This window comes from Orbicella faveolata, unplaced genomic scaffold, assembly GCF_042242905.1.
Source record: "Orbicella faveolata isolate gen_17 unplaced genomic scaffold, um_ofav_v1 contig_48, whole genome shotgun sequence".
NCBI lineage: Eukaryota > Metazoa > Cnidaria > Anthozoa > Scleractinia > Merulinidae > Orbicella > Orbicella faveolata.
In genome coordinates, this window is record NW_028301578.1 from 2,598,503 (window position 1) to 2,625,635 (window position 27,133).

The 27,133-nt window shown below is 38.2% G+C and overlaps 2 protein-coding genes and 1 pseudogene across 2 annotated transcripts; 2 read left to right on the top strand and 1 right to left on the bottom strand.

Annotated features, from left to right (window-relative positions):
* The first annotated feature begins 1,049 nt into the window (after positions 1-1,049).
* Positions 1,050-2,582, top strand: LOC149095955 (uncharacterized). The gene has a single exon (XM_089281642.1). It carries the CDS (start codon positions 1,050-1,052, stop codon positions 2,580-2,582), a length of 1,533 nt encoding a protein of 510 aa, XP_089137768.1.
* Positions 2,583-4,545: 1,963 nt separating this feature from the next.
* Positions 4,546-7,104, top strand: LOC110053434 (alpha-1D adrenergic receptor-like; annotated as a pseudogene).
* Positions 7,105-7,257: 153 nt separating this feature from the next.
* LOC110053445 (DNA/RNA-binding protein KIN17-like) lies at positions 7,258-22,887 on the bottom strand. The gene is made up of 17 exons (XM_089281122.1): positions 22,683-22,887; positions 22,483-22,577; positions 20,315-20,358; positions 19,267-19,346; positions 18,682-18,724; positions 18,180-18,262; positions 16,985-17,033; positions 15,879-15,931; positions 15,535-15,583; positions 14,223-14,277; positions 12,878-12,976; positions 12,374-12,410; positions 10,947-11,000; positions 10,164-10,232; positions 9,375-9,474; positions 8,610-8,710; positions 7,258-7,496 (listed from the first exon to the last, which is right to left on the bottom strand). The coding sequence occupies exons 1-17, from the start codon at positions 22,800-22,802 to the stop codon at positions 7,431-7,433; spliced, it is 1,197 nt and encodes a 398-aa protein (XP_089137248.1). The 5' UTR covers positions 22,803-22,887; the 3' UTR covers positions 7,258-7,430.
* Between the last annotated feature and the right edge of the window lie 4,246 nt (positions 22,888-27,133).

The window sequence follows — 27,133 nt, forward strand, 5'->3', positions numbered from 1 at the left end:
GCGTTTACCACGCTATCCACGGCCGTATTGGCAAAAGAGAAGTGCTTCGCCGAAGTAGCAGGATAACGGTAAACACGGTAACTTTGAACGCTTTGTACAAAGTCAATATACCTTGGCCGAAAAATGTTTTTCCAGAAACGTGATGTGTATCCCTCCAATGTCTGATTCATCACTGTGATTGCTTTCAAAAGCGTTGAACTTTTGAGAAATAATTATTTTAAAATCAGTTCCAACGCTCCATCTAATTTAGTATGCATTATTCGAAACTTTATTTTTTAATCGCTTCGGTAGTTTTTTGATGTTTATCGAATGATATTCCATTAAAAGGCCTTTTTCTTCAACACTGTGTAGTTTTCTCATTATTTTGCGTTGCGATAGTAGTTTCTGAACAGTTTTTTGTGGGGGCTTATTTTCGGCCTGATTTTGCTGCTATCAGACGGAAAAAGTTTGTGGCTCGATATTTTTGGTTTAAAGCGAAACTGAAACAAAAGAAATTCATTTTTAAGTAGTATTCGGTAACCTCTGCTTGGGAGATAAAAATCGGCCGATTTTATTTTTTAGCCGGAAATCATCGGTCGTTTCTTAGGCGCAGGGCCTCTTAAAAGTGTTAACGTTCGTAGCTTGTCTCACTTACAAGGGAAGGCTGTTCCACAAGACTGGGGCTGCAACCATAAAAACGCGATCACCCAGTGATGAAATTCTAAGACAAACTGCTCTCGATAGCAAATCTAGCGGAAATCTGTGACGTCAAGAGAACAGGAAATTACTGGCGACCCAGCCATTCTCCACTTTTTAGCAATCAGTTTGCAAAAAATTTCTGAGACAATTTCCAACAAAGCTACCGATGAATAGAAAGCAAAACGCGACGAAACAGCAGGCATATTAGCATACTGAAAAACAGAATAAGCCATTAGCAACCGTAGTTTCGGTCGAGCAGCTGTGAAGAGCGCCGGAGTTTTATCCAGTATAGTAACACAGAACCAAACCAGAATCAAGCAGTCAGGAAACTAATTCTCTTCAATCATCCATTTTAACGAGGTGTATCGATCATGACAGTCAAAAGTACAGAATCACTCGCCAACTCCTCCAACGAAACCAGGTCAATGTTTTACTGCCCGGAGTCACCACAATTCATCTGGGACTTACATCACATAACTTCTTTTAAGATTATTGTTGCCACCACAAGCATTGCTTGTCCCGTTACCATTCTGTTAAACCTCTTGGTGATAATAGCTGTGAAGACGAGAGGAGAATTGAAAAAGACTTCAAACATCCTGTTGTTTAGCGTGGCCTTAACTGATCTTTTGGTGGGCGCCGTATCTATGCCACTGTCTATCACGTTAGACGCGTTAGTTATCAAGAGAGTTTTAGATGTGGATATTATCTGTACGATAGATTTCATAAGTGTCTCTGTACTGCATATTGGTTGCTGGGCGTCATTTCTTCATTTGCTTCTAATTGCTTGGGAGAGGCATGTGGCGATAGCAAAATGGACAGAGTGCAAGGCTATTGTTACAACAGGCCGTGTAAACAAGTACAGGAGAGTTGTATGGCTGTTGACATTACTAATAGTTGTTCCAGTAGTTATGATGGGAGCTGCTGGCCTTCGTTATGAGCTCTTATTAGTCGTAGACGTCATTTTGAGCATTATTTGGTTTGTCTGCTTATCACTTATAGCATATTTTTATGTCAAGGCTTATCTCACAGTGCGAAAATGGAACCGAACAACAGTCCGCTCAGTGAATCATTGTGTTCCAGTCAAAGAGAAGCTTGAAAGCAAGGTTGCTCACACGTCTTTCTGGCTAACAGTTTTCTTTGCAGTGTCGAGTTTTCCGACTCTCGTCGTTTATCTCTTTCGGGGAGTTCTGCCTTTCTTCCGCCAGGTTTCCACTATACGATGGGTAGAAACAATATTTCAGTTAAACTCTCTGTTCAACCCACTATTGTACTGGTATAGAAACCGCCGCTTAAGGAAAGCTACATTGGAGCTGTTAAGGTGCAGAAACAGGCCAGCAGCCCGCACGGCGCGTCATATTAGGCAACGTCGCTATTCCGTAGCATCGCTAGATGTCGAAAAGCTTCAAAACGAGCAAAGAGGGGCCCGATTATCAAGGTCAGAATCTCTCGGTGCTATGTTCTGTTTAGACACCTTTCGGCAGAGGCGGAATGAGGCAGTGAAGGAAAGACCCATGTCGGCTCCATCGAGGCTAGCAAGCGACGAGATATTCACACAAAAACGCAACCAAGTAATAGTAAAAGTTGAGATTGAAAATGCCCCAGGAGGGAAAAGTATTCAGCGAAATACGAAGTTACCGAAAAACACCATGGAGCTTGGAAGATCTCGACGTCATATCGGTGGAGAGATTGTGCGATCAAGTTCGCTGAATGAAAACTCCTTTGCGTCACAAACTAAATGTCACCATAATGCGACACAGAGGAATGCCCAGAGATCCAGATCAGTGCCAATAACATTATTAGTAAAAAACTTACACAAACCGAAGGACAGAGCAACTTTTGATAAGTCACAATTGACTAATGAGAGAGAACTTTCGTATAATCGTTACCAGGAAACAAAACTATAGTCCTTTAAAATTAGAACATCATGAAATGTTTCAAAATTCTTTAGAGACAATAAACAACAGATAAAATTGACCAGTAAAAGTAAGTGTGTGTATGCTTTGACTTGCCTTTTTAGACTTATGTAACGTTATGGGCTCGGTAAACTCATTAACCTTCGAGTCAGTCCCTCTTTCGCTTAGTCCGTCGCGCGTGACGCGAAAGAAAACCACGAGAAAAAAATGATCGCGCGAAATCTTAAGGGCGAGACGCGCGCGAAAGGAGTTCGCGCGGCCGGGGGTTTTCTTTCACGTCACGCACCACGGACTACTCGAAAGAGGGACTACCCGTAGTCTACAAACTGATAAACATGCTCGGTTTGTTCTGCAGAGGAATGGGGGTAAAAGAAAAACCATGGGCTACTTTGCTTCAACGCAGGGGTTAGATAATTTCTACTATCTCTGCGCGCAGACAGCGTTTTTTATGATTTCTTCGAGTGCAACCCTAAGAGATACCTTGACGGCTAACTATAGAAGTGAGACCAATATCCGTAATTTAAATTCCTAAGGGAGACGACTAGTATCTCCGATCTTTTCAAATAGGATCCCCCCCATCCCTTGCAATATACTTAGATTATATAGTCCGACTGGATTACGTCATGTTTTAACATGTATAACAAAATAAAATGAAATAAAATATGAAGTAAAGCTTTGTAATTAACTGCCAGGATTAAACATTTGCAAAAATAAGTCGCGGCGAATATTTATTAACTACATAAAGTATAGTTAAAGCCAGCATCCCGGATAAATATTTTGAGCAATAACAGAAATTGTAATCGTAATATTATTCTTACTAGAAAAAGTAAACATTGAAATTTTAGTTTTATCAATGGAGGAACATGCTACTCTTTTTGGGAAATTCCAAAATCTGCCAGAAATAGTGAATAAGACATGACAGTGCCATGGAGGGGGATTCTGAAATATTAGGCCGCTTTCAATCGCTTTTCGACATTTTAGCGAGTATTTCGAGTATGACTCAAGGCCATAGCTTTTTTTTTCCGTGGGGTAGGGAGGTATTGTTAGACTGAAATATTGATATAAACTTACTTCATGACTGACGTTTCAAATGTCTATAGCTGTTGCTACCAGATATTTGATCAAAACACTCAAGTAATTGAACACAGTGAAACTTAGAAATGACAGATGGGCGCACTGGAATAGACAGATACAGTTTGCTTTGTTTATTATCCCATTTGGTGATAAGTTACCATGGAAACTCTCTGTTTATTATAGACATGCATGTATGAGAGGATATCTTTTTACTAAGATGGACTATTGCGAGAACATCGATCGTATGGTCATGGCGAAAATAAGAAATTAAAAAATAACATAAAATTATAATATGAAGGTAATTGGATGTTTTTCATCTATGGGGAGGTTACTGTTTTCATTCTGGCACCGCCATTGTGACTGTATAAGAAAGCATTAGCTGACATTGAGTTCGCTTATCAAATTTCCTGCCAAATTTTTCCTTTTACAATGCTCGACGTACTGCGATCAATAGCTTCCATGTGTGCTTCAAAGTAGGGCTGAAAATACAACTGACAATATATTTTTTAGTCAAAATAAATTGAACGGAAATCATTTGCAAAGGAAATTGACCATTTCATACGACAATCCGTAATTAAGCGGCGAAATAAAACAATTGCGTGGAAAATTATTAGATGCAAATATTAACTCGCAGAATTTAAGAGTGTTGCCTAGGTTCTCTTCTCTTCAGTTAAGGTTGCATCTCTAGATGTTTGGATTTGAAATGAGAAGACTAAAGCTAAATATGGAAATATCTTTTTGGGTAAAAATGGGCACGAAAAAATAAAAATACAAGCTTTAAATGTTTGGGAAACCACCTGGTATTTCGCTGGATGTCAAATGAATTTCCAATTGTTTTTTCGGATATAAAAATTTGAGTCAGAAGGACAAAGATAATAAAGTTAACTTAAGCAACAGCTAATGGCTTAGGGGTGTGCTTTGAGGCAAAAGTTTATAGCAATTTTAAAATATGCTCAACCAGGCGAATAAGCTATGAATTGTTGTTTGACTCACTGCACACTTTGCACCTTGTTCAAAACAGGTGGCGAGCTCTGTGCAACGCTGTGAACAGGAAAAAGGAAAAATAATACAGGCTGACAGGACATTCACTGCTCTTAAAAGGATTTCTCTACTGAATGGGACCTCTGACGTCACACAAGCAGCAGCACTCAATATGAAGATTGAAAACCAACGCGTGAGTTAAGCCATTAGCAAAATTCATGTATTTTATGCTTGGTCGAGGACAGGTCAAGACCGGTGAAGCTTTTTAGTAAAACAAATCAAAACTGCAATCGTACGCGGTTAAGAAACTAATTCTCCACAGTCATCCGTTTTAACGAGGTATATCGATCATGACAGTGAAGAATACAGAATCATTCTCCAATTGCTCCAACGAAACCAGCTGCAGGTCAGTGTTTCATTGCCCGGAGTTGCCAGAATTCATATGGGACCTGAATCACACAACTTCTTTTAAGATTATTGTTGCCATCACGACCATTGCTTGTCCCGTTACCATTCTGTTAAACCTCTTGGTGATAATAGCAGTGAAGACGAGAAGAGAATTGAAACAGAATTCTAATATCCTGTTGTCTAGCGTGGCCTTAGCTGATCTTTTGGTGGACGCTGTATCTATGCCACTGTCTATCACGTTAGACACGTTATTTATCAAGAGAGTTTTAGATGTGGATATTATCTGTACAGTAACTTTCGTAAATGCCTGTGTAATGTATTTTACTTGTGGTGCGTCATTTTTACATTTGCTCCTAATTGCTTGGGAGAGGCTTGTGGCGATAGCTAAATGGATGGAGTACAAGGCTATTGCTACAAGAGGCCGTGTAAACAAGTACACGAGAGTTGCTGGCTGTTGGCATTACTAATAGTTGTTTCATCGTTACTAATGGAAGCTGCTCACCTTCGTTATGACCGAATATTAGTCGGAGATGTCATTTTGAGCATTTTCTGGGTTGTCTGCATTTTGCTTGTAGTATTCGTTTATGTGAAAACGTATCTCGCAGTGCGAAAGTGGAACGGAACGCGAATCCACCCAGTCAATGCTCTGGTCAAAGGGAAGCTTGAACGCAAAGTTGCTTACACGACTTTCTGGTTAACGGCTTTTGTTGCTGCCTCGGGTGTGCCGATCCAAGTCGTTTATATCTTTCGGAGAGTCTTGCCTTTTTTCGGCCAGGTTTCCACTTTACGATGGGCAGACACAATATTTCAGTTAAACTCTCTGTTCAACCCACTATTGTACTGGTATAGTAACCGCCGCAAAAGGAAAGCTGCATTGGAGCTGTTAAGGTGCAGAAACAGGCCACCAGCTCACACTGCGCGTTACATTAGGACACGTCGATATTCTGTGGCATCGCTACATGTTGAAAAGCTTCAAAGCGAGCAAAGAGGCGTCCCATTTGTGAGGTCGGATTCTCTTGGTGCTGTGATGTGTTCGGATACTTTTCGGCACAGGTCGAGTAAAACAGTAAAGGAAAGACCGATGTCAGCTCCATCAAGGATAGTAAGCGACGAAATGTTCACACAGCAGGACAATAAACTGATTGCAACAGGTCAGATTAAAAATGCCCCAGGAAGGAAAGGCATTCAGGGCTAAACCACCGGAAAACATCACGGGGCTCGGGAGATCTCTGCGTCATGTCAGTGGTAAAATTGTGCGATTCAGATCATGGAATGAAAATCTTTTCATGTTACAAATGAAGGATGCGTAGTACAGACGGTTGCACAGGAATGAACACATCCAAAGTTGTCATAAATATTTTTAATTATTGAGGCGAAACAACCTGTATTTACATACGAATTATACATTTAAGACTTAAAAGCGAATTAAAAGAAAAAAAAATGCAACTGCTTTACATATGCTATCCATTCACAACGACCGAACATTGAACAATGGTTACTTCACAGTTGGCGCACAATGTAGGATATATTTTCATGTTAGCCGTTCGCAGTCTGTCTTAACGTTCTTAATAATCCATGCTTAGTTTTCCTGTTTTCTTCTTTGTCAATCTATTATGTCGTCGTTGACAAATGTTGTTCCCTATAGGGGAAACATTTCTTATTCCCAACCAAATTATTTAACTAGCTTGCTGTGATTGCATTAAACACGAAATAGAATGAAGTTTTTCTCGTTAGGCTTCACGTGGTCGGTGAAAAAAAAAAGAAAAGAAAGTGTTTACATAGGATAAGAGTTCAACTCCAACAGGATTGGTTTGGTACATCAACATGGCCGCCGTTTTGATTGTTTTGAGACACCAATATGGCTGCCGTGACGTCATGTGAAAACACCCTATAATAAACTTTTGTCATTGGAGATGTCATTGTCCCAAATCTGAGCCTTAGAATGGAACGAGCCGCTTCGTATTCCTCTTCTCGAGGACATAAAATTTCTCTACGATCTTCACAAAACAAACAAACTACGTCATGAAAACCCTCCCCAAATGAAAAAGAATTTCCTAAATACTGTTAATATAACTTTCAAAGTTTTCATACGATCGACATCGAAGCTAACTTTAAAGATTACCCAATCAAAATTCAAATTTCCGCGCTTACGACATGTGTCAGGACCTTTAACATACAATGGAAAAAGCATAGCCAGACTCTCTTAAGAAAAAAACTCAACTGAAATGAGATTTTTATTCAAAATTTCACTCATAGAAGACTGGAACATTCACTGAACACTTCTCAGTGATTTCTCCTAAAGTGTGCGTTCATAATCTACAGTTTGCTACGTGTTGACAGGGGCCGTGTGCGCTTGAGTGAACTTTGAACGTGGTGTCACGTGTCCAGTTTGCAGATGTCTTCATAAGGGATCCTGTCTATTCTTTTCCCTCTGTGGGGTCCCTACAAGGGAGACAAATAAAGGCACGCAATGCGTACATACTTTTCGTGTTTGTAACGGGTGTTTTCATTTTAAATACATCATTTACTTGTGATGTACTGCCGATCCCGCCCAGAACTCGAACCCAGACTTCTGACTTCTCAATCGGGAGTGCTATATGTCAATCTTGCCAAGCTGAATCTTTAAACTGTCGCGTTTGCAGTTTTCATAGATATAAATTTTTCTTGGAGCTTTCCTATCATCCGACTGCTCATAATTGACAATTAGATCACGACCTCGAGATTTCTATCGAATGATAGTTGACGAGGGCGTAGCCTGTGTCAACTATCACGCATAGAAATCGAGAGCGAATAATCTAATTGTTTTAGTATAAATTAACTTTTCATTCAAAATTTTTATCTAAATCCTCCAAAACACAAAAAAGACGCCGCCATTTTGAATACAATCACACACTGCTAGGCTACTCACTATCTACAATAGAATAGATGGTGAGTAGCGTAGCCAATAAGAGAACGGCATTCGTGACAGAACGATAGTAGATTATACTAATATTTAATAGCAGCGTGTCATAAACTGAAAATTAACATCCTCGGGTTAACGTTTACTTTGTGAAAATTAATCACATGAGGATATTGACTTGTCAAAGTTTCTCACGCACTACAAATGGTAGACTGCTCACAGTCTCCTATTTTTTGCGTGAGATCGTAGATGTCCATCATTGAGTTCAACGAACTGCCATCTTGGTCTCTTGATGCCAGCGCAACTGGAGAGCGTACAAAATACCCGTGGGTAGGGGTGGCGGATGACACGGCGGGCTAAATGGTTAACATTGAGGGTCACTGAAAACTTGGACAATTAATCTTAATTTTCTCAAGATACGCCTGCAGGGTATTTCTACATAATCCACTACCTTGGGTTTTAGTACACTCTAAGACAGAAGTTTGTCAAATAGACCATATTCGTATTCTCGGTACTGGACTGGAACTAGCCTGCAATAGAGGCTCATGCAGAGGAATATCATTTGAAGACTTCCCCCTCAGTTGGAAGTAATTGCAGCCCAATACTGAGAATACAAATATGGCCTGTCAAGCAAACATGGAGCCGGCTCAGCTTACATCCTTAAGATCCCCTGTAACTGAGAAGCTCTTTTCATCCAGGGACACAAGCGAGGCTGTTGATCCTCTGTGGATGCCATTTACAATCAAGACAGTCTTCCCTGGAAAACAAATTGTACATGTACACACAGCCAGTTTATTTCTGAGATTCTCCATACCACGTTTGATATATTTTGCATGAGGAATCTAACTCTAGGTGAACATTTCTTTTTCCCCCTGGATGGGCTGCCCCATAGTTTGCTGTACTCATTTATACACCTGGGTGGAGAGAGGCACTGTGGGAGTACAGCGCCTTGTCCAAAAACACAACATAATGTTCCTGGACAGGGCTTGAACCCAGCCCTTTCAATCTGGAGTCTTACATACCAATCATTAGGACACTGTGCCTGCCTCAAAACATGTGGAAGCTGTTGAAGCTGAGCACAAAGACTTGGACTGGACTAGCTGGAAAGAGGTGGAGAGAGGCCCTGTGGGAGTAAAGTGTCTTTCCCATGAACACAACACAATGTCCCTGGCCAGAACTCAAACCAGAACTGCTTGATCCCGAGATAAGCGCACCATCTATGAGGCCACAGTGCTTCATACTTTCCTATAAAAAGTTTTGACTCTTGAGACCCCTCCCCTGGAATTTCCAGCGACCTTTCATGGGGTGAGTAAGGATACTTTGCTAAGCTGCACATTCTGGCTCCTACAATACTAGACTACTGCTTTTAGAAGTGAGACTGTTAACATCAAGCTTGACTAAAGCATTACAAGTACATGTACCTAGGGCTGGTATGACTGTTTCCAAGTGTTCTTGGTCAACCTTGATCACATCTCCACTATCAGACATTTTTATTGTAGCAACAAATAGATTGTGAATATCCTAAGTTCAGAAAGAGAATGAAAACAGTCAGCATACATATGCATTATTTTTACACAACAAAGTTACTTCAGAGAGCCACAAACTAAAATCAAGCAATCAAAATGCATGCTCTAGATACCATCAGTCCAACACAGTCCAAGTGATTTTAATTAGTATTGGACTGTGATTGTCCTGAAGGTCCTTGTGCGACCTTTGCTTTCGTAAAAGAAGTCCGTTACATGGGAAAGATTCGTTTTCTTTACTTTCCAACTTTTGCTTCCTTCCTTGTTTTCTTTTTTGAAAAATCATGTCAGACGTAGGAGTAAATGACCGGTTAGCTCTCAATCAAAATTCTATGATTTTAAGGTGCTAATTTCTAGTAGGTAAGTGAAGTCTGACTGAGAATTTCATGTATGTTTGATAGAGCTGTAGGAAAAAAACCATCCATATGAATTTTTTTTTAAAAAAGGAAACTCAGTTCTGCATACTGTTGTAAGTTTGCTAGAATTTACTACGTTTTTCAAACTTGAGCCAGTTCAAAAAGATACATTTTTTCAGGAAAAGTTGCTTTCCATATTAAAAGCAGCTATTGTAGTATTCACAATGAACAAAACGTTCCTTGCCATAAAATTATATCAACTTAAAAATTTATTTTAAATTTAAGATTGATAACATAAACTTTCATCTTTATTACTGATTATTATACAAACCTTTATTGTTCCTTTCTTTTTGTAGTATTTATCTCCAAGTCTTTTGGTCACAACTTTAACAACGATTCCCTGTTAAGGAAATGTTGTCTATTAAGCAACTTCATCATACATGTAGTTAATAATCATAATATGCTTCACATACTTTAGATACCTATTTTATTGCGCCTCCCAATTGGGGCTTTTCAGGAACAATAACTTTAAAAATAATTCAACCATCAATATAAATTTGTACACTGAAGTGACAAAAATAAATAAAGAAACTAAGATTACATTGTATGCTTTCCAGTTGTTCATACCATACACAAGCAGTGGTGCTAGTAGAGATTGTTTTCATGGTTCTTTTCTTACAAACATTTTGTCAGAGTTTGACAGCAGGAAATTGAGAAGCTTTATGTGTATAGTTACAAATGTACAGTTACACAGGAAGCATTCTCGGAAACATTCCATAAATAAATTACAATAGCCTAAGCTGGTTTTCATGTGGGTCTTCTGTCCTGGTGGAATTGGAATTTAAAGATGTTGGTTTTTGTGGAGGGAGGAGAACTGACGTATCCGGAGAAAAACCCTCTGAGCAAGGCAAGAACCAACAACAAAACTCAACCCACATGATAATTATTTATGAAACCTGGCCAGAATTGCACTGGGGCCGCACTGATGGGAGGTGAGTTCTTTGCCACTGCTCCATCTGGCATCTCTGCTCCCAGCTCCTCACTGTTCACTTCTCTGTTGGAGGCTTTCTCCCTCCCTTCAGTACCATACACTACAATGTACAGCTTTACTTACTTTTGCTATCCAATTGTCTTTGCGGCTTGTTTTCTTCTTTTTTTGCTCCTCCATCTGCAGAAGAAAGATCCTTATAAGTTACCTTCTACATCTACATCTACATCTACATGTATCTACTGTGATATCAGTATTTAACTGGGCAAAATGAAATAGAGGAAAATCCATGGCAAACAAAAATGCTTCGTGAAAGTTCTAATCAGCAAAAAGCTTTGCTCAAATATTTCTATCGGCAAGAAACATGAATTTTTCTAAATGATGATAAAAATATTGAACAAACAACTTCCTTAGGTCAATACCTTACACATTTACAATGCGCATTATATCCAGATTGATAATTTTGACCTTTCGTGTTAAATGAACGAAATAAATTGACATCAGCTCAATGCCATCTTCATGTTATACAATGTATACTGAGCTATGGATGCACTTGGGAAGTTTGGAGAGCACAAAAGAAGCATACATGTAAGAGTTGCTCGACATGATAGTCAAGAGCAACTCTAGCTTCTTGAGTGCTCTCCAAACTTCCCAAGTGCATCCATAACTCGATATACACACAGCTAAAAGCATGAACCAATTCTTTTATAACATAGTGAAAACAACTTGGGTGCTAAAACATGGTTTATTTGTGATTGACTACAGAAAGTTCTCACAATGCACAGTGAAGGGAAACAAAGGTCATTAGGATCCTAACAGGCCACAATCAGTTGAGCAACAGTTGAACGAAAACGCTTAGCCTAGCTTTCTAAAATTGTGAATAAAAAATTCGCTTCTTTGAATTAATTACAATGAAAAAGTACAAATGTAGGCAAGCAGAGTAAAAAAAAAACTCAATGAAAATGTAGACAAACAAAATCAAAATGCTCAAGTTTAAGTAAACATCTTACATGTAGCTTGGCAAAAGTCAAAGGATCGAAGTAGAGTTTGGGATCATTCAGAATAATCTTCACATTGCCGAAACTTAAACAAAAGGAACTTGCACTAAACTCGATGGAAATTTTGCAGCCAAATTAAAACTGCACACATCATCTTATATGCCCACCGCCGTGCGTATATAGAGATTTTGTTCATGATGACTCAATAGGAATTAGGTAGGACTAGCGTGTGCTATGTTATAAAAAAAAATTATTACTATTTCTAACAGGGGTTTTCAATATGAATTTAGAAATTTCAGCTACAGTAAAAATCAAATAAAAATTACAAAAGGTAAAAGAATCTATAAGGTGTTAAAAATACACAGCCTATGATAATGTTTAAAGCATACAGAGAATTATTGTAATTGTACTAATAGATTGATATGTACATGTATTTACGAATAACTATTCACAGATCTCTCTGGGCTAACAGTTTGAAACAAAAGAAATGCTGTTTAGCTTGAGTAGTACAGTATGTTTATAATGGTAACAATGTTTACATGCACATGTACTCACTTCCATTATTTCCTCTAATGCTGATTTCCTTTTCACACTGAAAAGCAGTCACATTTATTTAGAATAAACTTGCCATGTTCTCTTGAATTTTTATGCATAATTTACATTTCTGGCGCAGTTTTGAGACAAAATTGATATCCAACTAAAAATAATGTAAAATTTAATGTAGAACAATTAATTAATATTACATTGTCTACTTGTTATTGATTTCTAGAAGACTTTGTGATTGATTTTTAATGGGGCTCAGTCACGGGTATTTTGAGTTATTTTGGCCACATACAAAATTACCTTTAAGTATTAGGAAACCTGAAAATAACAGTTTAATAAGATAGAAAAAAACCAAAGAGATAATGATAAACCATAAAGGAACGAGGATGGCTAAGGATGGACAAGATTGACATGGATTACAAATGACGAATTTGAAAAATTGAGGCTAAACTTCTCAATATGAGCAAACCGTGACGTAGCTCCTTTTAAAATAATACGCCCTTAGGGTTTAATTACCTTTCTTTAGTCTTTTCCTTTTCTTTCTTCTTTCCCCTTTGATTCAAGCTTGCTGAACTCATGGGATTCTGCAGGCCTGTAGGTTTTGACTGAGTGACTCTGAAAATTAATGGGAGGAAAGCTTGGGTGTTGGTGCCTGATAGTTGTGAAATTAAGAGAAGCAAATGAATAAAAATAAATTGAAATAAACAACAATCAAAGTATACCTGTCAGCCATACCAGACATCTACAACATTTTTGGCAACCAAATAGTCAAAAAGAAACTTGCTGCCAAAAGACAATATTTACATGAACTAACCTGCCTTTACATGTACAGTCTATTCTTACATGTAAATCAAATCAAGTTTTCAATACATATTTCTGGAAAAGATATATTTTAATTACAAGTGAGTTGCACAACAACTGTCTAGCATTGTAGGCTTGCAATATACGCAGAGAGCTATTACTGGTCTACAGGTATCCATTCATGTGAGATTACAGTTTCACACAGTTTCATCACAGTTGCACGTGTACATTTGTATGAAGTGATACTGCTGGTATTTAGTTGAGCTAACAGTAATTAGTGCATGAGATTTTAAGATCATGCCAACAAGTTGTTTTCTGCAATGTCTTGATTCTAGGGACATATGCCAATTTGGTAGTGCCAGCTGTTTGTTTAGTTGTTTTCAGTTAAAACCATGAAAATGTGAGTATCAAACCTTCATGATAAAAACAAGGATAAAACATTAAAATCGGTCCACGATCCTAAGGAGGCATCACATAAATACACGTAGACCAGAACAAGAAAGCTCAACACAAATCAAAATCATGGCAAGTTGGGTGTCTGTGATTACAGGATACCGAAAAGAGAGTATGGTTAACATTTGTGAATCATCAGGGATATTTTTTTGGGGGAGGGGAGGCATCTTTCCAGGCATAGTTGCTTTTTACTTCTTCTTGGTCATGAATCACTCGCTCACTCACTCACTCACTCACTCACTCTCTTCACTTGTGGGGAGGCCATAAATACTGTCAGGTCATTTAGTTACATTATACAATTCTACCCTGTCTTTTGAAGCATATTTTGAAGACCTAAACAAACTTTGCTGTCAGCTGTACACTGTTAGTCTAATACAGTACAGCCCAAAAATAATACACATGCAAGAACTTCTTCATGCGTCCGCAAGCCGGCAACTTCTTGCGGCTTCTTGCGGGTCGCTTGCTATCTTCCAGTTTATTTTTACGTGTACTAGGTTGATCATCTATAATAACGGTACATGTACATGTACAAGTTTAAGTTCATGTACAAACTTCTGCAACCTTGTTTAACACTCTATAAACTATCTACTGTCAATCATTTACTCACCCGCTAGGTCCTGGAACAGGTTCTTTCTTTTTAGTTGTCGGCATACTAAAAGCCACTAAAAGAAACATAATGCAAGTTAATAAGTAACTCTGTCGACAACAAACATCTGACAGACCAAATTAAGGTCTAAATTAAAGGTACCTGTAAATACTTCTGTGAAATACAGGTTCGTGTACATATACATGCATGTCCATGTTCGAGAATAGTGGCCATACAGCCAAACCTTGATTCCAGGCTCTGTGGCTTGAAGTGACTAGGAGTAATAATAATGTACAATGTATTTCTACATTTCCCCTGGATGGGATGCTTTTCCATCGCACGGTTCCCTGCAGGGTCACTCCCCTGGGTGGAGAGAGTGAAGTGTCTTGCCCAAGAACACAACACAATGACCCTGATCTTGGCTTCACCCTGGATTGCTTGATTGACAGTCCAACACAATATCCATTAGACCAGCAATCTTCCACTGAGAAACAGCTCTATACTGACAGGCAGTACTCCATACTGAACAGTTATTGCAAGGGTTTCAATGAATTTTGAAGTAGGAAGTTTCTCATGGTACAGTTAGCAGGCACCCCTATACACACAAGGGCCGAAGGACCAAGCCTTTCCCCCCAAGAAAATTTTTAAGTTAGACTTGGATTTGAATTTTCCAACACATTGAGAGCTAGATGGAGTTATAATTGTTATTTACGTCCTCATTTTGTCAACCAAAATCCTGAATGATTTACAGTGACTGCACGGGAAACAATAAATACTGTTCACAGCCTTGTCCGTTCAGTGACTTTTTTGACATGCAAAACAAATTGATCATTTTATTTAACTGCAAGTGCTGGTTCATTATTTTGAAAAGGCGGATTGTAAATTATCAATAACTCACCTTTTGACCTCTTCACCACGAAACTGTCAAGGACACCTTGTACATTTTTTTTGCCGCCATTTTAAAAATTACACTGTGTGCTTTTCTGTCACGTGAAATGTGCTGCATGCATATGTTATGTAACAGCTTGTAACAGAGGATCTTAGTACTTTCCTAGTGTAGATGATGGCATTGGTTTCTCGAAGAAACACAATGAGATTAAACAGTGAATTTCCTTACTTTGCTTAAGAAACCCAACTGTAATTTGGACAAGAATGAAGTGGCCATGACAACAATGTGGCTGTATTAACAGGGTGGCTGTATAAAACAATGTGGCTGTATTACAAGGTTGCCTTAATAACAAGGTGGCTGCAAGGTGGGGTGAAAGATTATTTTTGTCTGCTGACTGATGACAATTTGTTTTCTCATAAAAAATAAAAACAGACATCTACAAACCTTTTTCCTCTTCATTTTCCCGTTTTAGTTCTGTGAACACTGGCTCTGCCTGTATTGACAGCAAAAACAATGATATCAGTGAAAAATATGGAAGATGAATGAAATGAAAAAAACAAAACAAAACAAAACAACAACAACAACAACAAAAAACAATTATACTAATAGCTGTTATCAAAGCTTAGTCTGCATTCAAATACATACAGTATACAAGTTAAGGTGAAAGAAGGGTAAATACAAAGCAGAAATGACCCTTTCAAGCCCTTTGTATACTGTCAAATTGCTGATGACTGCAATGACAGCTATATTAAAAGATGCTATCAATGCCAACCTTCCATTTTACAGACCTCATCAACTTTTCTTGCTCGTTCTCTTTCTATTTGTCTTTCAAGAAGCTTAGCTGTTAAAAAAATACACAAAATAATTTATAAAAGTGTGCAAGAGTTTATTTTAGCTCAGTAGAGCAAAAATCCTACCATTTGTCTTAAATGAGTTTTAGTACCAATCTAGAAGCATTGATTTTATCATGAATGTAATTCTCTTAATTGGCTGCACAACACACTATGCATTACAACTGTTTAAGATAGCAAGTACCCAGCAGTGTGCAGTTGTTACTGTGAGGATGATGTACATAACATTTTGAGTGATTTGTAAAACAGTTACAATTATAGGTTATTTGCATGATACTGTAGCTGACTAACACTGCACCCTTACCAACTACTATTCAATAGAAATATTGCACTCTTGAGCAAATATTGTTAAATAGAAAATGTAATGCACAAGGCTAATGAATTTAAACACATGCAATTTCCTTGCCCCTTGTACAGTGTACATGTACATTGTTAAGTTATTTGTCGTGTAATACTTGAAATTTCAAGAACACTTGAGAAGTACTTGAGTTCCCCTTGTGCTTCTCTATGCACTACTTTCATGTTCTTAAAAATTCCCGTGTCCTTACATGTACATAACTGCATACTGAACAGTGCATTTATTTAATACTTTGTCATTCTTCCACTGTATTACATTGTACATTTTGTTGTACACTCTATGTCCCAACCTAAACAGTACAGATCATTACTTTTTAAATTTGATAATACAGTCGAACCCCTATTTTAACAGGCCACCTATTAAACAGCTATCCCTATTAGGCAGCCAGTAATCAAAGTCCAATGTGGGCTTTTCTATTGTTTTTTACCTCTAGCAGCCACTATCCATTTCCCCAAAGGTGGCTGTTTAAGAGGGGTTGCACTGTAATGCTGCTGTAATTACATACACTAAGTTAAATTCAATCATCAGAAATCCTACCACATGAATCCAAATTGTTTAAATGTTTGTGATTTACAGCATAAAATCTTGAAGAGAACACGACATGTTGGAAACAAATTAAGTAAACCAGAAAACACAAATATTTGAGCTGACATAATAATACTTCTTTCTAAAATGTGCAGCATACCTCGCCTCTCTTCATCATCCATATCCATTCTTTCCTTAACTTCAGCCGCCTGTGAATGAAATGACATTTACAATGTAGACATGTACATGACTTGTATACCTGCCAGCTCTCATGCCATAGACATGAATCTCATGCCTGTAAGGTGATAACTTTGAGGTTATGTGTACAGACTGATTTCTCAAGCATTACTTAAAATTTGAGAAACAGTACACTTTTTTGCACCATGCTAATTCAATCTTGGTTATTCTGAATTCCCCCTTACATGTATTTTGAACTTAAAACCATTTTCCTTGGATTTGCCCTTTAGTCACCTACTATCAGTAATTGGATGCTCTGGCTATTTTAAACTCTATTTTGTCCCCTCCCCCCCCCCCCCCCCCACACCCCTGAGAGTTCACAATAGCGGAGTTCAACTGTATATATACTGTACACTGTAGGTAGGAAACTTGAACCAAGAAGAGAAAACAGTACACTCCCCAAATGTCTTGGAAGGTGTTGCAGTGGCCTCATGGTTTGTGCGTGCATCTCCAGCTTCAGTGGTCTGGGTTCAATCCCTGGCCAAAGACATTGTGTTGTGTTCTTGGGCAAGACACATTACTCTCACAGTGTCTCTCTTCACCAGTTGTATAAATGGGTACCAGCAAATTTAATGCTGGGGGTAACCCTGTGATGGACTAAACATCCCATCCAGGGAGGAGTAGAAATACTCTTAGTTGCTTCATGCTACTGAAACCGGAGATAAGCATACCCTCATGGGTCACTTGGCTCACAGACAGACTTTTCCTTTTCTACAGGTTATGAGAAAGCCATTTAATTATCCACTTTCGAGTTAAGTGAGACTGCTGAACAAAAAGAGTAACTTAGACTCATCTGTACAGCGTTTCATTGTAGACTCAACTTCTGAAAAAAATCATCCACAAAATACCAGCACAAAAGTGATGAAGTGCAAGATGAAACAATACACAGAGATGTCAATAGTTCATGCTCTCACTGGTGTTTGCTAATAGTTGACTTCAGATCAAGACTAACCCTGTACATATGCATCATTCTTTTTATTCAGTTGTTTCGGTTAACTCAAAACTCACAATGTCTCCGGCCAAGGATGGAACATGGACCACTTGATCCAGAGGAAAGTGCATTATTACCATGAGGAACCTGTAAGCATTTAATTTAATGTTGTTTTTCCTCTTTTTACCTTTTGTCTCTCAATGGTTTCAGGATCCCTGTCTATATATGCTATAAACCATCCCTTTTCAGTTTCATCAACTTTGCAGTGTCCTGAGGCATATATTAGAAAAAAATTATATCAATGAGTAATTAGACATATTATGCAGTGTCTGCAGCAGTTATAAGTAACATGCATCACATATACATATGTACATGTACACTTATTGCCTGATAATAAATAATAAATGTAAAACTCAAAAATGAAGATTTGCATGTTCTTATTTTTGTACTTTCTTTTGGAATCCATAAGTTTCCTTTAATTTTTAAAATCATATATTGAGTGTAAAAGGCACCGTAGTAATACATGTAACTCCTCACTGGGAACCATAAAAGTGTTATTATCCATTGTTTCAGCAGCTGGGAACAACATCTTAATCTTTCAATTACAATTTATGATACCATCTTTCATTGAATGTGAGGTTACCACTTCAGAAAAATAAATATAACAATTAAATGTATTTACAATGTACCTTCTCTTCCAAGCCATTTAACAAATTGAGTCAGAGTTTCCCACTGTAACAAAGATAAAAACAGCCAAAACATTGTCATAGCTGAAACAAATTTTATAATGATACATATATAAAAAAATAAAATAACCTTTTTTTAAATTAAAAAACCTGTAACATTAGAATACATGTACACTGGTTTTTAATTTGGAGAGCAAGGATGGCACAGTGGTGAGAACACTTGCCTCCCAGGTTCGATTCCAGTTCGGTGCCATACGTGTGTGTATGTGGGTTGAGTTTGTTGTTAGTTCTTGCCTTGCCCTGGGGGGCTTTCCTCTGGGTTCTCCTGTTTTTCTCCCTCCACCAAAACCAACATTTCTAAATTCCAATTTGACCAGGATAGAAGACCTGCATGAAAACCAGCTAAGGTCAATGTCATGTGGCTTCCTCTCTAAATATTGTGATTTATTTTTGTTATTTTTTTTTAATCAACTTCAGCCAAAATAAATTTGAACCATATCATACACAAACTAGAATTTTCATTTAAATACATGTACATACTTTTCTTCCTTACTTTTTCCCCCTGTGCTTTAAAGTTATCACACTGACCTGGGTAGCATTCATGTGTGTATGGTGTCTGTCACTGATGTAATCCTGGTAAACTTGATTTGCTTTAACTCTGCGAGTTCCTTAAAAACATGTAAAAAAAAAAAAAAGAAAAAAAATTATCAATAGATTCATTTTCATGACACAAATGTATGGTCAGGGTTTGAAAAAAGTGCCATCCAGTTGTCCAAGACAAACTGTTGATTTTTCTGCCAGGCAAGTAGCTTTAATTCATTCTCACTTGCCTGAAGGGGAATTAGGCCCTGGCAAGTTGTCTCCCAACAAATTAAACAATTTTAAGTTAACTAAGACTTACCCAGGGTAAACAAAATTTTAGAGCTGCCCAAGTGTCTAAAGGGCAAGCTGGGATTCAAGTGTTTTTGTAGCCCTGGAGGTTCCTTAAAGTAAAATTTTAATTTTAATTTTAATTTGCAACTTGTGCAGTGTAACAGAAGAGTAACGGATGAGGGAAGACAAAAGTAAAGGGGAAAAAAAAAAACTCTGTAACGATTGACTGATCATGTGGATTCATGACTGACGTTTTTGTTCAGTTGTGTGGTTCCCAAATACAGACTAATGCTCAGTCATCAGGTACAGTACAAAGAAACGACACTTTTCTTGCTTGTAAGTGACTGCTTGGTTGCTATAGTATCTGAGCTTACAATATTCAACTATATAAGGTACAGTCTGTGTCAGGCCAAGTGGTCCTGATATCACCAGATCTTATCCTGGTTTCTATAGCACGAAGTGAGAAGGGAATAGGACTACTGTACTGTATTTCTACTCCGTCATGGATGGGATGTTTCATGCACACGTATGTACATGTACAGTAGTCCATTGGTGGGTTATCCCCAACAATAAATTCGGAATAATCGATTGGAAGTCCAGCATGCTAACCATTAGGCCACTACACCTCCAACAAAGTACATAACTGTAATTATACTGCATTAACTGGATGTGGAAGATCATGAAGTACAAAAGTCATGTAAAAAGCGCACTCATAATCAGTAAAAAAAAAATAGTTACAGTACACATTAAATACACCACATACCAAATTGTCTCTTCAGAAGCTTCAAAAAGTCATCTTGAAATTCTCTGAAAATATATTTTGGGGTAACACAGAGTAAGCATTCAATGATCAAGACAATAAGGTTCAACCATTTCATTTTATACCTACACCTCTTCTTGATGATGTACAAGTTTAAAGGATCCTAGTAAGCCACAGCTTTGCTTTTGTTTACAGAGGGTCCACAATAGGGTTCTCAGATCCTGCTTTCCTGCCCGTTTTTTCCTGTTAATCCTGCCATCCCACCCTTTTTTGACTGGAAATCCCAATCCCGCCTACTTTTCAGACGTTTCTGTGTTAATTATTGATTTGTTAAATTAATAATTAGTTTAATTATTAACACAGAAACTTTTTAAAAATAGATATCATATGAAAGATTTCAAAAGAATTCAATGGGTAGCAGATACATGTAAGTAAGCACAAAATAATGATTATAACGTTTCTTTCCATAAATTGTTTACTGTTTTGTATTCTTTTGACCACGTATCAGTGAAAGAAATGGTCTGTATACACACTTGACAGTTTCTTTCAAAGCTTTCAGCCTCTTCACTTTCCTTGAAATCTGGGCTCAGAACTTTTCTTTCTGAACGAAGGCATTCCTGCTTGCACATCCTTTTCGTAATATATCGCGATGCATACTTTGTACAGTAAATCACTGTCACCACCATCCGGTGTGGCTATCCTGGCTAAAACAAACCAAGCGCTCTGGAAAAGGTCGAAAGACTAGAAAAACTAGGAATGATTGGGGGCCAAGATTGCTGACGCAAGCGTCAAAAATGTTGGAAAAGGACAGATGTCATTGATGTCAGAGGTCGACACAAATGATCGCAATCAGTAGGAATAGGACTCAAAGACCTCATACAGTCTCATGACGCTAACGTAATCAAGCGAGATGGATACGTTTGACAGAACCTGACAGGGCACAGATCCGTTGCTATTCATTACTTGAAACCTGACACAGCTATAACGTACAAAAGGTTCGTTTCTGCCAGCTTGTGGTTCTTGTGCTGGTCAATAACAATTTATGAGGACACATAAGAACTGAAATCTTGTATTCCACTCTGTTCCCCTTGCGAATCCTGCATACCAACCCTATAAAAACACGAAATCCCGCTCCCGCTCGTAATTGTAATTCCCGCTTCCCGTCCCTGCTTTCAGCTCAAATCCCAAATATCATGGCGAAAAAAAGCCAAATCCCGCATCCTGCCAAACCTATTGGGGACCCTCTTTATATGCCAGAGTTTGGTTAGTATACTTTACATGGTCGAGCATGTCAAAATGAAGGACATCACTGTGAAACTACTAAGGATAATTAGACAAACTTTCAGGAACACAGCTTACAGTAAAGCAATAAGATTTTGCTTCACCATGCAATATCAATCATTTTGATGGCATCGAAAATGGTGGAGGGTAACTAGGGTTTGTCCTGCCCCTGTCTGCCCCCGAGATAATCCAATTTATTTATCTTTAACCCCTCAAGAAAGAGCCAAATTTGTTCCAAACCATCCTGAGAAAAGTCTTCAGATCAAAGATTACTGCCGGATCAACACATGTAAAAAAGACTATCGCAGCCCATGCAGAGAATCTCGAGATAGCATGGGATGATCCTAAACAGCTGAAGTTAGTATTGGTAATCAAATGGTGACGAGTGAAATTAGGAAATAATTCCATGGGTGTTTTGTCAAAATTAATCATTAGAATTTTGACACAATGCTAATGAAATTATTTCTTAATTTCTCAAGTATACCATTTGATTATCTTTTAATGTTATAGATGACAAATTACACTTACAATCAAGGGCTTTGTACTTGTTTATTGTATCACGAAATTTCGCGCCAAACATTACCATGGCAATTTGGTCCTTTCACAAGTAAAATTATAAATTAAGCCTGACATTTCGCGCCAAAAAGTTAAGGAGTAATTTGTCACCCAAGATATTATCTATGAAATACATAGCAAAGCATCAACTAGCATAGCCCGTTAGTGCATCACAATTATACAAAGAACTGGTTTGCTTGCCATTGACAAATCAACATACTCAACGTACTCGCGATGTCTGACATCACCTGATAGGCCTTAACTACTTCACTGTAGAACCTGCAGGCGTACTATACAAGCTGAAGGGGTTTTCCCTTCCCTGAATTTTAGCTTACCTCGAGAAACTGTCCATGTACTTATCAACATCTTCCGCTAATAACAGAAGCTGGCGTTGATGAGATTCTGACATTGTGTGACATTTAAATCCATTCTGAAAGGAAAAGAACGATGTAAAAATATGGCCCGTCGATTTCTTTCAATGTAACATAAACGCTGACGTTTTTCAATCGTTGACGTTTTCAAGCCTGCAGCTTACCTCGTCTCGACACTGTTTCTGGCACATTTGGCAATACCATCGCAACTTTTGCAATCCTTTGGCTTTAATCCTGTTTGCTATGGCTTTGGGAGTTAATGGACCAGCCTTTTCTTTCCCCATGTTGTAAATATGAAGCTACAATGTCTCAGTTCTTCAAAATACCTCTATCATTTGTCCGCCATGTTAACACCAGCATGCAATGCGTGCTATACCCAGTTCCAGTTTCTTCGCGTGATCCGACATTTTGCTTCTTTAGTGGCTGATGGGAAGGGTTGTGGCGGAAACGAAGACTTAAAGCCCTGGTTAGACGGACTCGCAAGTACATGTAGACCCAACTTGAAAACTTGGGTCTACTTGCGACTCCGTTTAGCCAAGCGTTGCGTGCACTTGCGTTGACTTGCGGTCTTGCGTTGACCTGCACTCTACGCAAGTTTTTCACCGTTTGGCCACCCAACCCAAGTCAACGCAAGTCGAGTGACGTCCATTAACCTATTATCAGCCAATGAAATACATGATATGCCTGTCTTGAAATGGGTGTTTTGAAACTTGCGTGTACGTGCGAGTCCGTTTGGCCATCCAACTCAAGTTTCTACGCAAGGTCAACCTGCAGGTCGCACTCGAAGACCCGAAATCAAAGACCCGAAAACGAAGACCCTTTTATTTTCTTTATTTTACATGATCTTATTATGTTTTTTTTTTTTTTGCCGGAAATATCCATTTCTGGTTTTAATCTTTCTAATAGCGACAGAGCATGCAATCAAACACCGGTTTTACATGTATTTCTTTAATTTCTCTCAATTGTTCCCATCGAACTACTATGCCAGTGAGAACCGTGGAAGAACTGTTGGATTCTTGTTCTTGTTGATTCTCAAACGGCCTTCATCTTTGAGTGTGGTACTATAATGGGAATTTTCCCAGCAGAACCAGTGTGAAATTAAAACTGGGAGCTACTAGAGGAAAAGACATCGCTAGCACGGCAGAGATCAAAGTAAAGATCGACTGAATTATGGCCTGGCTTCACTCCTGGTAAATATTGATCGACGGTGTTTGTGCAAAATTCCATACAAGCCTCAAAAGAGTTTAAACATAACTTTTTTTGTTTTTACGAAAACTAAGACGTGGCCCAAAATAATTAAAATAAAGGGGTCTGCGTTTTCTGGTCTTCGCTTTCGGGTCTTCGTTTTCGGATCTTCGGTCTTAGGTCTTAGGTCTTACTAGGGTCTTTGCTTTCGGGGGTCTTCGTTTTCGCGACAACTTCATGGGAAGTCTCACCAAACACAAGCGTATGCAATCTTAAAATTTTTGTTAATTCTCAAAATTTGACGGTTAACAGGAAAAAAAAAATAACATAAAAAGAAAAAAAATACACGCCAATGCCATTAATTAAAGATCACTGAAGAGGGATACAGTGAAACCCAGGCTCTCGCGCGTCCTTGACAATGTCTCGTTCACTACTGACCTCTCTATTCTCAGTCCCCAGTTCATTAAACCAGTAGAGTAAAATTTAGTTAGTTTTAGTTCACATTTTTCCTATTAACAGAGATTCAACCTTGTTTGTGAATCGTCAATTTAAGCTGCTTCATGATATTTCTTTTGCTCCAGTGTTGTAACAGTATTTTCTTTCTACATGTACAGTTACACTTATTGACCAATCACACGCGAGATTTTTTTGTTTTCAATTAAAAATTAAGCCAGCTATCACAACACAGCTTTGTCATGATAAATATTTGATAGAAAACAAACTTTCTTTTTATTTTCTTTATTAAAAAAACTTTCCTCGGCCATGTTAAAATTAAATCTAGCTTTTGCACTTCTTGACGAAAAGTTAGTTTCCAGTTTCTGCGGAAAAGCACCAGCGGTTAGGTACATAACTGAACGTCACCTTCGTGGCGTGTTAAGGTTATTTCGTGAGATCACGAATCACACGTAGCTTCTTTTTACGATGCTTCGCGAATAGTCTGTTGAAATTAATGGAACGCTAACACATTCCTGCCACGGAAAACGACTTGAGTTCTAATAATCACGAAATCAGCGCACGAGTCACGTAAAACGTTTAACGCATTGCGCAATCATTTTTCTGGGTCAGTGAATATCGCCAGAAAATACAAAAAAAAAAAAAATACAAATAAATAAAATACAAATAAAAGTGATCCTGGTTATTATCAAGTTAATTATATCCATGCAAAGATTTCATGAAGCTGATTGGCTGAGAGCACGTCAATTAATTCCAAACAGTGCAAAAAGTTGAAATTGCGGATTAAAGAAAGTTGATCAAATTACACGTATGCTATCTACAAGTAATCAAATAATTTTCTCGTGCAATGAGGAATAGACAAGGACTCGTAAATTTTTGAAAGACTACAAATTTCACTCGGCCTACGGGCTCATGCATTTTTTTTTTAAACTTTGAAAAATTTAATTTACTTGTGTTTACTTCTTGAAACTGCACAGGCTCTAAACAATTATTGGATGAGGTGTTTTTGATATCCAGACTAACCAAGGTCGAGGTAGGGTTTATCAGCCTCAGCCTTCGGCTTCGGCTGATAACCCTTACCGAGACCTTGATTACTCTGGATATCACAAAAACCGAATCTAATAATTGTTTTATTATACATTGAACGAAAAACAAAAACAAAAAAAAATGGAAGTCAAGTTTTTGCTTCTTCACTGACGGCAAGCAACACAAAGCGCGTGAACTTGACATGATAACCCCTAGAAATCATGCACCGCGGTCATACATGACATGATTACCAGTGACCTTGAGTGTCCTTGACATGATTATTGCATAATCTGCACCTAGATGACGTCACAGGCGCAGCGAATTTCGAAAATTCACTTTACACTTTCGGCTAATCAGAAAAGAGATAGTGAGTTCAATGTATAATATTTCACAGTATCTTGACCAACCTCGTTCTCAGAGTCTCTCTTTTTCCCGCGCGGGAAGAAGAAAGACCCTGGAAACAAGGTTGCATCTAGACGGTCTCCCTTTCTCGTTTTACATGTTATTATTCTTTTTCGATCCACTTGTCATTTACAGTATCTTGGCATTGACCCTTTTTCGATTGACATTTTATTTACAATATTTCGACAAACTCCCCTAATAAGGTATATTTCACAGGTTCACATTAAACCATTATGAATTTTTAAGCTGTTTGCAGTATCTACAGGAACAATTGGCATGTCATTTATATGATCTTAGCTCACTGCTCTGAAAATTTAGTGCTTTGTCCATCATTCACATGTTTCACTTAAAATATTTACATGGTGTTTAACCCTCGCACGTACAAGGGGGTGTGGATGTCAAACCCCCCCCCCCCCATACGGTTTTTTCAAATTTTTGAAAAGGCGATTTACTCTAAGAGGCTGAAACTTTCAGTAGCTATTCATTCATCTCACGCAGAAGTTTTGCAATGTCAATTGTGTGTCCTCATTTTTCGCGTTGCGAAAACGGTTGCCATAACCGTCAATTTCATGTAGGTTTAGCCAAAAATCAGGTTTTTTTGAGATAATTCTGTAGTTTTTTCCAGTTTTCATCAAATTGCAGAAACCCAGTTATTTGTACATTTTATAAGCATTCTGGCTTAATTTTGTATTAATTTCCGTTATTTCTCGACTTTTCAAGAAGATAGTAAAATCAAAGATAGCGGATCCAAGATGGCGGTTAAGTGACGTCATTTGACGTCAGATAACGGCATAACTAACAAAAATGGTATCAACTTGTAGAGCAAGCCCAGGGCTATCTAATCAATGTAAATTTATTACTCTGTGCCTTAACGGAGCGAAAACCCAAGAGGGGCGGGGGCTCCATCAACCGCCTGCCCCACTTGTACCACGGTGGGATTATGACCTAGCTTGTACTTCCGAGGGTTAAGATGGAAGTTCAAATACATGTTAAAGGGAAAAAAGACATTGACGTTATTCTTTAAAGCCTGTTTTTGATGACTTAAATATTAAATACATGTTGTCTAAATACTATCTAAATTTTGAATTATTCCAGATCCAGTATATAAAAATGCTCTCCTAAAGAAACAATATACATAAAGGACAAGACCCAAACTGTCTGTACTCATTACTGTCAACCGAATCCACTCAAGCGCAAACTGGGGGCGTCCGGGGGGCATGCTCCCCCGGAAAAGTTTTGAATTTTGGGTCTTCAAAAATGGCGTTTCCGTGATTCTGAGCACAAATTTCAAATAATTTCAGCGCCAAACGTAGCTAGCATTTCTAAGAGGAGATTGTAAATCTCGCTTCGTTTAACATATTACATACTCAGTCATCAAATGCTGCAGACTTGTGATTTACCGTTTACTCAGCTAGGATATCAGAAAGAAGGAGGCGCCGTGGATGCTTCTATGCAAAAATGTCGATTGTTGCACGATGTAAATTTGCCTACCATAATGGATGTTCATTAGCGCAAGTCCAGACTCTCGCTCACTGGTCATGGTCGCCCT